The 12,652-nt window shown below is 37.9% G+C and overlaps 1 protein-coding gene and 1 non-coding gene across 4 annotated transcripts in view; one reads left to right on the forward strand and one right to left on the reverse strand.

Annotated features, from left to right (window-relative positions):
* The window catches only part of LOC105474557 (dynein axonemal heavy chain 8), a 316,668-nt gene that overhangs the window by 198,432 nt on the left and 105,584 nt on the right, over positions 1-12,652 (reverse strand). For all 3 annotated transcript variants that reach the window (XM_011729344.2, XM_011729345.2, XM_011729346.2), the window contains exons 27-31: positions 10,806-11,002; positions 10,149-10,275; positions 7,451-7,686; positions 5,555-5,659; positions 1,453-1,566 (exon numbers count right to left, since the gene is read on the reverse strand). In XM_011729344.2, the coding sequence (XP_011727646.2) occupies positions 1,453-1,566; positions 5,555-5,659; positions 7,451-7,686; positions 10,149-10,275; positions 10,806-11,002 (779 nt within the window). The remainder of the gene's footprint in view (positions 1-1,452; positions 1,567-5,554; positions 5,660-7,450; positions 7,687-10,148; positions 10,276-10,805; positions 11,003-12,652) is intronic.
* LOC112425317 (small nucleolar RNA SNORA8) lies at positions 11,436-11,533 on the forward strand. Its single transcript, XR_003016382.1, has one exon. It is a non-coding gene; the product is annotated as a small nucleolar RNA SNORA8 (small nucleolar RNA).

Genomic DNA, 12,652 nt, shown 5'->3' on the forward strand with positions numbered 1-12,652 from the left:
ATATACTAAATAATAGACTAGATTCCCAATATGATAGTGTTTAAAAAATAAACTGAGGCACAATTTTTTTAAGTTTATCTGAGCACACAGCTATTCATCAGTTGGGAAACTCCCAACTAGACTTGGTTCAGGGTCTCCACTGCAGAAGGCTTTTACAGAGTGAGCACAGAAGTAATACAAAGAAAACATTTTATTGGTTTCACTTATAAAATTGTCTTCTTTGGTCTATCCCGCTGGAAAGTCCCCAGTTATATAATTACAGGCTTGTTTGCTGCTTCTGATTAGTTGAGCTGTTTCTAATATAGGCATTTATAAGAAATAGCACATTCAGATTTGCTTATGTCTGCAAACTGTGCAAGGGTAAGGTAACTTAAAATGCCTGACTGGCTGTGTCTGTTCAGGGATTCTTTAGACCTGATCTCCATTTTAAATTTACTTTAACAATAGAATGAGGGGGCAAATCAACAGATATGTTTAGTACATGCTAAAAAAAAAAAAAAAAAAAAAACAAAAAAAAAAAAACAGCATTATATAAGTGACTGGCTGTGTCTGTTCAGGAACTCTTCAGACCTGGTCTCCATTTTAAACTTACTTTAACAATAGAATGAGGGGACAAATTAACAGATATGTTTAGCACATGTTTAAAAAAAAAACATTATATAAGTAGCACCAAGGGCTTAAATCATCTTATGAATACAGATCCACTGTGACCACTAAAAGAAAGAATATTTCGGGGGAACATATTCAGTCTTGAGTTTAACTTCAAGGTCAACATTATCAGTCAGAATACCAGTTTGAGTAGTGTATGGGACTGACCCAGTAAGACATCTATTATTTATTCTCAGGGACCTTTTTGGTTCTCTAAGAGCTTGTGAGAACACAAAATCAATGGCATAATATCCTGGTATTAGGCGTTTATAGTTTCTCACAGCCTTCCAACAACTATATTACATTTTCTACCATGAGAATTCAGGCCCCGAGAAAGGACAAAACCAGACCCTTTGTTCCTTCCACAATCTCCAAAGTTGTTGCTCCTTTTAACAGTAAAATCTGTTTTCTTTCTCTATAAAATTTGCTTAAAGCAAGCTTGCCCAACCCACGGCCCACAGGCCACACGAAGCCCAGGAGAGCTTTGAATGCAGCCCAACACGAATTCATAAACTTTCTTAAAACAATATGAGATTTTTCTGCAATTTTTAAAAGCTAACCAGCTATCGTTAGTGTTAGTGCATTTTATGTGTGGCCCAGAAAAATTCTTCTTCTTCCAATATGGCCAGGGAAGCCAAAAGATTGGACATCCCTGGTTTAAAGGATTAGCTATCCCCTTTTCCTGATAGCTGCAAATATAGCCACTTACATGCAACATACCTATTCGTCTGGGTTCATCACTTTCATTTCATATAAACATATCACAGAACATTTCAACATACAGCAAGAAAATACTTAAATTACCAACTCATATGCTTCTGCAAAGTTTATCACGTCCTCACGAAAAACTTCCACAGATTCAAGTAGATTGCTTTTAAACTTTGGCTGCACTTGAACTAGGTCCTCTTGTACAGAAACCTAGAATAAAAAAGAATATTCAACCTCAGAGTGAAAGTAGCATATTAAAAACAAAGATTACAATTCTATTCCAATAAGTTTGTTATCTCACAGATATCCTATATGAACAAGGAAGTCTCTGTTTGCTTGTAATAAAATATATTAACAACCCAAATGTACCTATAGGAGACTCAAATCACTCTAGCCTGTGACTTAAGAGGCAAAGTCAATTTCTCTGTAACTGCTTCTAGTTGATCCAGGTCAGGCCATCGCTGTGACCTGGAAGAGAGTTACTATTATTGGCACAGTCTGGGTCACATGTTGTCTGTGGGGCCAGGCCAAGACCCGGGATTAGCAATCTCTAATTAAAAGTTCACATGCCTACAGTGGTTGGAGCAATTTTCTAAAAGAAAGTGATATTACTCTAGGTATTAAAAAAAATAGCAAATACCCTACACAATGGTCCTGAAAGACTCTGCTTAAACTTTCAATAATAATTGTCAGCACTTAAATAATGCTTGCTATCTGCCACGCTCTTTACATATGTTAACTCTTAATCTTCATAACGACCCTATGCAGAAAATTGTACTATGCTAATATGATTACCATTTTACAGGTGAGAAAACTGAGGCACAGAGAGGCTAAGTAACTTCCCCAAAGTTCCAGCAGCAGTATCAGGCAAAGTCAAGATTCAAACCCTGGTTGTGTAGTTAGAGGGCCCCTGCTCTTAACTGCTCTCGACAATAGCAGCTATCTTTAGATTGGAACATATACTACCTCAAGTTTAATGGTGACTGTAGTATATAACAGTCCATCTCTGCTAAAGGCTGGGTTAGTGGGTTTAACACTAACCATTAAAGAGATAGAAGAACAACCTAAGTGAATCCTCTTTTTGTTTTGTTCTGTTTTGTTTTGAGACGGTGTCTCATTCTGTCGCCAGGCTGGAGACTGGAGTGCAGTGGCACAATCTCAGTTCACTGCAGTCTCAGCCTCTCAGGCTCAAGTGATCCTCCCACCTCAGCCTCCCAAATAGCCAGGACTACAGGTGTGTGCTCCCACATCCAGCTAATTTTTGTATTTTTTGTAGAGACGAGGCTTTGTCATGTTGCCCAGGCTGGTCTGGAACTCCTGGACTCAAGTGATCCACCCATCTCAGCCTCCCAAAGTGCTGGGATTATAGGTGTGAGCCACCATGCTCAGCCATGAATCTTTTCCATTGAATAATAGCAGAAAATTGTGTTTCACTAAACCTCAACAGAGATTTCCTATTTCTTTTCTAAGACTCACTCCTCTGACTAACCAGCAAGAGGAGTAAGCTATTTGTTAATATTGGATATGAATTTAAATAAACATGAGTTTATTTATTTCAAAAAAGTATTTTATGTACATTACCTCAAGTGAGCCTCACAGACACATAAAAAAACTAGCCTTCCTAAATGACCCCAAGAAGAAGTTGAGAAACAAATGTTATTAACTTGCATAAAATCATCCAGTTGACTGGTAGTAGAGCTACAGTCACAAGCCGTGACCTCAACTTCAGTTTTGTGTCTCCTTGCTATTGTGTCTTGCTTCAGTATAATTAGAGAATACAGGTCATCCCTTGGAGTTCTTTTTTTTTTTTTTTGAGATGGAGTCTCACTCTGTCACCCAGGCTGGAGTACAGTGGTGTGATCTCAGCTCACTGCAAGCTCTGCCTCCTGGGTTCATGCCATTCTCCTGCCTCAGCTTCCCAAGTAGCTGGGACTACAGGTGCCCGCCACCATGCCCGGCTGATTTTTCTGTATTTTTAGTAGAGAGGGCGTTTCACCGTGTTAACCAGGATGGTCTCGATCTCCTGAACTTGTGATCCGCCCACCTTGGCCTCCCAAAGTGCTGTGATTACAGGCATGAGCCACCATGCCCGGCCCCTTGGAGTTCATTTTTAATGTCTAACTTTTGGTGTATAAATATTTATCAACTTCAAAAACGCTTAGAGAAAGTTATAGCTATCAAGTTCTACATTAAAAGAAAAAAAACCTCAAATCAGTAACCTCAACTTTGCAAATTAAACAAAGAAGAACAAATTAAACCCAGAGCAAGAAGAAGAAAAGAAATGATAAAAATTGGAGCACAAATAAATAGTAGAGAGAATAGAAAAACAATACACAAAATCAACAACCAAAGTTTTTTATTTGAAAAGACTGACAAAATTGACTATCTTTACCTAGACTAAGTAAGAATAAAAGAGAGAAGATGCAAATTACTAAATTAGGAATGAAAAAAGGGACATCACTACCAGCCTAACAGAAATAGAAAGGACTATAAAGACACAATCAGCAGAGTGAACAGGCAACCTAGAAATGGGAGGGGAAAATGAAGAGTTGTTGTTTAAACAGAGTTTTAGTTTTGCAAGATTTTTTGCAAGTTCTAGAGATTGGTTGCACAACAATGTGAATATACTTAACACTACTAAAATGGTTAAGAAGCCAAATTTTATGTTACATGCATTTTACCATTATTTTCTTTTTAAAGCTTAGCACAAAGCTACCATAATCAAGACAGTGTGGTGCTGGCATAAGAATAGACATATAGATAAAAAGAATAGAATTGAGAGTCTGAAATAAACCCTTACATCTATGATCAATTGATTTTCAGCAAGGCTACCAAGACAATTTGCTGGTGAAAGGATTGTTTTTTCCAGCAAACAATGTTGAGGCAACTGGATTATCTACATGCTTTTATATGAAGTCCAACCCCTAACTTATACCATATGCACAAATTTAACTCAAAATGTATCAGAAACCAAAATTTAAGTGCTAAAGTTATAAAAATCTCATAAGAAAACATGGAAGTAAATCTTCATAACTCTAGATTGGGCAATGGTTTCCCAGAGAAACCATTGGTATGTTCCCAGAGAACATACCAAAAACACTACCACCAACAACAATAAAAAGATGAACTAGACTTCATCAAAGTACAAAACTTTGTGCATCAAAAGACACCATCAATAAAGTGAAAAGATAACCCACAGAGGAAGAGAAAATATTTGCAAATCATATGTCTGATATGAAACTTGTACCCATAATATATAAAGAATTCTTACCACTCAAAAATAAAAAGACAACAAAATTTTTAAAAATCAAGCCAAGGATTTAAATTCACGTTTCTTCAAATAAGATATACAAATGACCAATAAAATGGCCACATGAAAACATGCTCTATCTCATTCGGCATTAGGAAAATGAAGTCCTCGCACATGAACGATATGGATGAACTTTGAAAAATTACGTTGGGTGAAAGAATCAAGTTACAAAAGACCACACATTGTATGATTTAGTCTACATTAAATGTCCAGAGAAGGAAAATCCACAGAAACAGAAAGTAGATTAGTGGTTGCCAGGACTGGGGCAAGAGAGAGAATCAGGAGTGATTGCCAATGGGCATGGGGTTTCTTTTGGGGGGTGATGTTTTAAAATTAGATAATGATGGTGGTTAAGCAATGATGTGAATATACTAAAAAACACTGAATTGTATGCTTTAAAATTGTATGCTTTAAAACTTTATGGTATGTGTATTCTATCTCAATAAAGTCATTAAAATAATTTACAGTCTCACATTGCTTGATGATGGTAATAGGCTGAGAAATGCGTCATTAGGTGATTTTGTCGTTGTGTGAACACCATTGAGTGTACTTACACAAACCTAGATGGGATAGCTTACTGCACACCTAGGCTATATGGTATGGCCTACTGCTCCAAGGCTACAGACCTCTACAGCATGTTACTATACTGAATGCTGAAGGCAATTCTAGACACTGGTAAGCATTTGTATATCTAAACATATAAAAGGATCAGTAAAAATATGGTATTATAATCTTACGAGATCACCATTGCATATGCAGTCTGTTGTTGACTGAAACATTGTTACGTGGCACACGACTGTATATTAAGCTTTAAAAAGATATAAAATACCTTTTTTTTCTGGAGATAGTGACTTAAGAAAAAAATAATGTAATTAAATTCATACTTACAGCTTTGCTCTGCAATTTGTTGAAAGAATATCTTAAGGTATCAACTGCTTCTGATTCTTCTTTGGTTACTTCAACTTCAAATCTGTTTAAAATAGCATAGGCTTCCTACAGGATGAAGGTGGAGTTTAGAAATACCACAAGGGAAAGCCATTGCCAAATCATTTAGATGCCTTCTAGAAACACATTCCTATGTCTTAGAAGAAGACGGCATGTTCTAGAAAAGTGGTTTCCAAAATTAAAAGTGTATAAAAAGCACCTTTCGATTCTGACTACCAGATACTAACTCTGGATCATGGGCTCTGAAATCTGCATTTAATAAGCACCTAGGTGATTCTGATGGAGATGTATATGTCTCTCTTTTTCCTTCTTGACCCTGTGTCAACACCACAGAAGATACAGACTGTATTAAAATAGGGGTTGACTATACAAGGAACGGAATGAAATGATGTAGGAGATACCCAAAGAAAAGAAACTTGAATGATCCAGGGTCCAAGGGATGCCCAGTAATTGTCTTCACCAAAAAAAAAAAAAAAAAAAAAAAAAAAAAAAAAAAAAACCAGTATGGTAAAGAATTAAGCTTCTGCAGTGAGGGAAAAGTTGATATAATAATTGACTATATCTTGAAGTCTGGCTGGTCAGCATCCAAAATCCCCAAATACCAACATTTTTTTAATGCAGTAAAAGTATAAAGTTAATTAGCTACCAAAGAGTATAAACTCTCAATGGGTTCAAGAAAGCATAAAACAGTCATAAATATTAGGTACCATAAGGAGGTAGAGGTGGTGTCAGTTCCCCACATTTTTCAGGCAATGAGGCAGTCTATTGTTTATAGACAAAAAAACAATAATAAAAAGAATCAAAAGCCTGATTTTTATCACCATGTATCCGAAATTCTAAATAATATTAGTTCTAAAACATTCTAAATAGACAAACTCACCAAGGCTGTCCAAGTCCTGATCCCCAAAGTCTGTGAACATACTACCTTACATGGCAAAAGGGACTCTGCAGATATGATTATGTTAAGGAGCTTGCTATGGGGAGATTACTCTGGATTAACTAGGTGGGTCCGATGTAATCACAAAGTCCACATAAGAGAAAGAGTGTGGCAGGAAAGTAGGTGTGAGAGAAGACACAATGACAGAAATGGGGGTAGAAGTGATGGCATCACTGGAAGGGAACCATGAGCCAAGGCACGTGGGCAGACCCTAAAAGCTGGAAAAAGGAAGGAATGGATTCTCCCCTAAAGCCTCCAGGAGCAACATGGCCCTGCTGACATCTTGATGTTAGCCCCATTAGACCCATTTTTGTACTTCTGATGTCTAGAACTGCAAAATAAACAACCTATGTTGTTTTAAGCCATTAAGTTTGTGGTGATTTGTTATAGCAGCAATAGGAAACTCATACTGTTTCCTAAAAACATCTTTCATTGATCTAAGTTCTAGCAGTTTACTATGGAGCCTGAGGGCACTGTTTCCACCATACTGCCTGTGGTACACCACCGGTCATGAGTGAGACCTATAATTGGTTTCTAAGGCAAGCCAAAGATAGTGGGAGAACTTGCCTAACATGTTGGGATTGACATGACAAGGGGCAATTATTTCTTTCCATAAAATGTTGGTGCCAGTATCAAAAATTAAACACTACCTACTCCAGTACAGCATTATTAATATATAAATATTCCTTTGTACTACAACAGTGTCTTTTGTATACTGTTCACTGTTGATAATTGCCAAAATTCTCCCAAAGACATCAACATCAGAGACTAGAAATAGGCAGACTGTGTTACATAATAGACGAATATGTTAAAGAACCACTTTCTTAGTGTGTCTCTATTTCTTTTAAAAAAAAAAAAAAAAAAAAGCATTCCAAGAAAAAAAAATGCAATCCATTTCTTACTTCAATTGGTCCCAAAGTCATGTCCATTTGAATTTCATTATCACGTATGCAAGACAAGGCTTCCATTGCAAATCTGACATCATCTAAATCACGAATAGGTCTAGATAACTTTTTCAAGTATTCATTAATAAATGCTATCATGTCTGACATTTTCTTTTTGTATTCTTCATTCAGGTATCGACAGAGTAACATCTTCCAAGCCTTGGCCTCGATGGATAAGGCCAATTTCATTGGCTCTGATGAAGACAAGAAGAGATTAAATTAGAATATAACTGGCATTCTGAAACTATAAGGGCATCTATAACTCCTCTGTCCAATTCAGTAGTCACTAACCACATGTGGCTTTTGGACACTTGAAATGTGGTTAGTATGAATTACATGTGCTGTAAGGTTACTAGATTTTGGAGACTTAATTCCTGTCCCCACAAATCATGTATCCCCGTGGAGATGTGCATGAGGTTTGACACCACAGCCCATGGGGGAGCATTCCTGAAATTAGTTCTATCACTGTTCTGTGTGACCTTTGCACTTCTTCTGACCATCCCATTAGTGGCCCTCATTCATTTCCGCATTTTTCTCGAGGGATCCCATGAAGTGGAGTGAAATTTATTGTTTTGTATATCAAGCCATGACTTCACAGGTTCCTTGCTTTTCTACTCCCCACATCATCCACATGGTCAGAGTATCTGTCTACCCTGACCCTGTACAATGGACCTAGCCAGTTGCCCCAGGTCAACATGACCTACATTATAGACCAATCAGAGTCCTTTCTAGAGCATTTGAAATGAGGCTTGAGGAGGAGCCACGTGGTCTGGGAAGCAGAAAAAATTCATGCACAGTGGGAAGAAGAAACGAGAGGCAGAGAGAAAGAAATTCCTCAGCTTCCTATACTGTCCCTGCTTCTGGTCCATTCTGAAGGCTCAGTTGCACTTTGGATTCTGGGATAAACCTTTTCTCCCTTAACATAGCTCAAATGTGTTTCTGTTCTTGAAAACAAAACAGCTCTAACTAGTCAACTCTGCCTTATCAATCCTTCCTCTTTTACCTCTCAGTACTCCTACACCCCCCCAATTCTGCCAGGCTTGAAACACAGTTGCTCTGCTCTTACCTTCCAACCATTAAACTTAGAGGCCTGTGGTGCTGAGCAGAAAGCGTGGCCTGAGAACAACCATGCAGCCAGCCTGGTGATTGAGGCTGTGAGATCATATCTCATGAGGTCCCCTAGGGGGACCTTTTTCCTCAGGCCTCAGGGATTCAGCCCACCCTCCCCTTTCTTTATAACTACCATCACCTCTCCCATTTTTAGATTCCACTCTCCAAAAACAAGCCCCCCAGCCCATTCTATCAGTATACTACAGTTGCTTTTTGTACTGTGGAGCATAGTGCTAACCATTATGAGGAGACAAATGTGAACTTTTAAAAAATAATAGTGTACAGTTTCCAAAACGCTACAGAAGTTCTTGTAATTATGCCACTGATGCATAGTTTCTGATTTCCAGATAAATAATCCCCCTCAAGTACTTGTAATCCTTTGGTACTTTTCTTCCTCAGAGAATCACAAGTACTTCCTTGGCAGATATAATAATAATATTTAATATTTATTCAACATCAATCATATGCCAGGTACTATGCTAAGCATCTTATATAAAGCATTTCGTGAGGTGAATACTGTCATTTTCATCAGCAGAGGAAATGGAGGTTAAAGAGGTCAAGTTACCCAAGTGGTCAAATTCAAGAGCCACAGTTACATTAATTTCTTGATAACAGACCTGAAAATCTACTTAAGGTAGATAATGGATGTAAAATACCTCATTCAAATACTGTCTGAGAACAAAATCTTCCCACAAACTTAGGATAAGACTGATTGTTATGTAACCACGGTAACAATGAGCCACCACAACCAGCTTTAAACCCAAACCACAGAGGAAGTCAACATCAGTTCTCATATGTGTGCAACCCAAGCAGTGTCAGGGCCTTTCTTCTGAATGTCAACTAGTCAAGAAAGACTTACTCCAATGAACCCACCTCTGAGTGCCAACCAGCCTACAACAGTCTCACCTGAGTAAACATCCTTACACAGATGATGTCAACCTATCTACGTCCACAGTCCTTCAACTCCATGCTGCCCAGACACCCTGTATGAGAGGAGCAGTCTGCCCTGCCAGGTACACTGTGCCTGACCAGTACAGCTCTCTGTCACTACAGCAAGCAGTAAGTCATCTTCGTATTTCAAACGTTAATGATTGTCTCATCATACTTTGATACTCTAATCCCAAATGGATCAACTTCTTGGCAGACTTCAAACTGTTTGACTCTCATCTCATGTATACAAGCCCCTCCTCACAGTAACCCAAAAGAGAATTTCACCTATAGTTTTAGCTGTTTGATTGCCAGTGGAGGAATCGGCCTGTATAGTGTGTCTATGGATGTGTGTATAAAGAATATCAATGGCCCAAAACTATTTAACATTTATATTAGGTTGGTACAAAAGTAATTGCAGTTTTGCCATTACTTTTAATGGTATAATAATATTATAATATATCTTGGTATAATACTATTATTATACCTTGGTATATTATTATTATTATATCTTCATATAATACTATTGTACCAAGATAGCTTAATAATTGCTTGCTAAATAAAGTAATGCTTCATGTGAAAGTACAGATACTTTCCATAATAAATATTTTTAAAATACCTGTATGTAATTCAAGTGCTCCTACAACAATAATAGGCTTCAACTCATCAATCTCCTGTTCAAAAGTAGCATAGCGTAGAATTTCTGATCTGATTTCAGTCAGAGAGGGGTTGTTAGCCAAAAATCCCTGTGGTAAGAAATAGTCAATATTTTCTTTAATTTTTTAACAATATAAATCTTACCAAACTTACATTAGAAAATTGCATTTGCTCATACACTTTTACACTTGTGTGTGCAATGGGGCCAGTGGCTAGGTAAGAAATGGGGTGTCCACCGGGAGGCAAGGAATTTCACCATCTGCCGGGCATGGTTATTCAGAGTTCTAAAGTTCCCTTGAGTCTCTTACTGAAAAACAGCTGGGTCTACAGAAGTGTGATGCACCTTTGAATACCTGGCCTCTAGTCAGTGGTGGCACATAATTGGTACTCAATTGTTTAAGGAAATTGAACAAAATTTGTCTGAGCCTCAGTAATACCAACTGCCTCAGTGCGTCCATGTGAGAATTACATGAGCTAGAAGGTGACAGGTGCTTGGTATTTATAGATTCTTGGCCTCTGCTCATGAGTTCCTGTCATTTTCCCTGATATTTTCCTGGTCCACCCTCAAGAGTTAGAGACAAACAAAACCCAAATGACATCACAAGTAGTGGAAAGACACCTTCACTTTGACATCGCGGTTGTCGGTCCAGAGAGTCTTGTACTTCTGAAAGTCCTGCAGGGCCTCATGAGCCGCCTTTCTTAGGGAATTTACAGAGGAAGAAAGGAGCAGGACCAACTTAGAAATATCCTTGTGCTCCGCTACCCCCGGGTAAAAATTCTTCAGCTTCCTTGCAGGAATAACTTCTTCAAAAGATCCTGAAAACAGATGTTTTTACACTATAAATAACTTCTATATTCAACTTTAAATACTATCAGTTTTAATATTTCTGATTCTTTTTCAAACTCTATTTTCTTAAAGACTCTCCCTCCAAGAAACTAAGAGTTATTTCGAGTAATTAAGGGCTATTCTCTTGCTATCTTCATGGATGCTCATTAAACTATGGTGTCAGATGTTGGGATCTAGATTTCTTTAATGTAGAAGAACTGTTATTCAGAGCAGATAAATGAAAGACACTGATTAAAACCCCCCAAAATGTTAACGTCCTTTAAGAAAAGGTTAAAAGCGTTGAAATTTCCACCCTGAGGAATAGCACAGTGGTTCAAGGACAGACATTAAGTTTATTAATCAAATGACCTTGGGCCAAGTATTTAGTCTTCGTGGATGTAATCGTGAGAATTAAATGAGACAACCTCTGCTGGGGTGTTTAAACATCAGCGCCGCAGATACTCAGCATCTGGCATCTTGGCTTCCTGCTTGTTAAACCTGGTATTTCTACTGATACAGTATTTGCGTCGTTTTCTTAGACCGTTCAGTTTGATACAGTCTTCAACAGCCACCAATGCTTTTATTTTTCTAGGGTGTCAAATTGAAAACTAGGCAGATCCACCTACTCTAAAAAGGACCCTAAAATAAACTGGGTGAAGAAATTAGATCCGAAAGACTCTCGGTGGAGAATTTCAAAGTTTTGGTCATTATATGCAATTTGAACAGAGATAAAAGAAGCCAAAATAAAAGAATTGTGGCCAGGCTGACAGGAGAAATGTGGACTAAGCATCACTTCTAATAATGAGGGCTAACTTGAACCTACATCTTTTGAAGATAAATTTTGACTCCAGCTGGCTGGGGACCGTGGCTCATGCCTGGAATCCCAGCACTTTGGGAAGCCGAGGCGGGGAGATCATTTGAGTCCAGGAGTTCACGACCAGCCCGGGCAACATGGCAAAATCATATCTCTACAATATTACAAAAATTAGCTGAGCATGGTGGCACATGCCGGTAGTCCCATTTACTCGGAGGCTGAAAGGGGAGGATTGCTTCAGTCAAGAAGGCAGAGGCTGCAGTGAGCAGAGGCTGCACCACATCACTCCAGCCTGGGCAACAGAGTGGGACCCCATCTCTAAATAAATAAAACCAAGTAGTGGTAAGTCCTCCAGCTTTGTTCTTTTTCAAAATTTTTTGGCCATTATAGGTCCTTTGAATTCCCCTATTCTCTGTTCAAATTTTAGGATTAACTTATCAACTTCTGCAACAAAAAAAAGCCTTCTGGGATTTTGATAGAGATTGTATAAAATCCATAGATCAATTTGGGGAGAACTGCCAGATTATTAATATTGGATCTTCCAACCCATGAACATGATGTATTTCTTCATGGTAGAACTTTCAGCAATGTTTTACAGTTTCAGTGTACAGACCTTATACTTCTGTTAAATGTATTTTATTCTTCCTTCCTTTTGTGCATTCAATTGTTTTATTTCATTTTCAGATGGTTCATTGCTAATATTTAGAAATATAGTTGATATCTGTATATTGATCTTGTATCCTGCAGTCTTACTGTCTTACTGAATTCATTTATTAGTTCTAATAGTTTTGTGTGTGTGTGTATGAGCGTTGATTCCTAAGGTTAT

Source organism: Macaca nemestrina, chromosome 5 (genome assembly GCF_043159975.1).
Source record: "Macaca nemestrina isolate mMacNem1 chromosome 5, mMacNem.hap1, whole genome shotgun sequence".
NCBI lineage: Eukaryota > Metazoa > Chordata > Mammalia > Primates > Cercopithecidae > Macaca > Macaca nemestrina.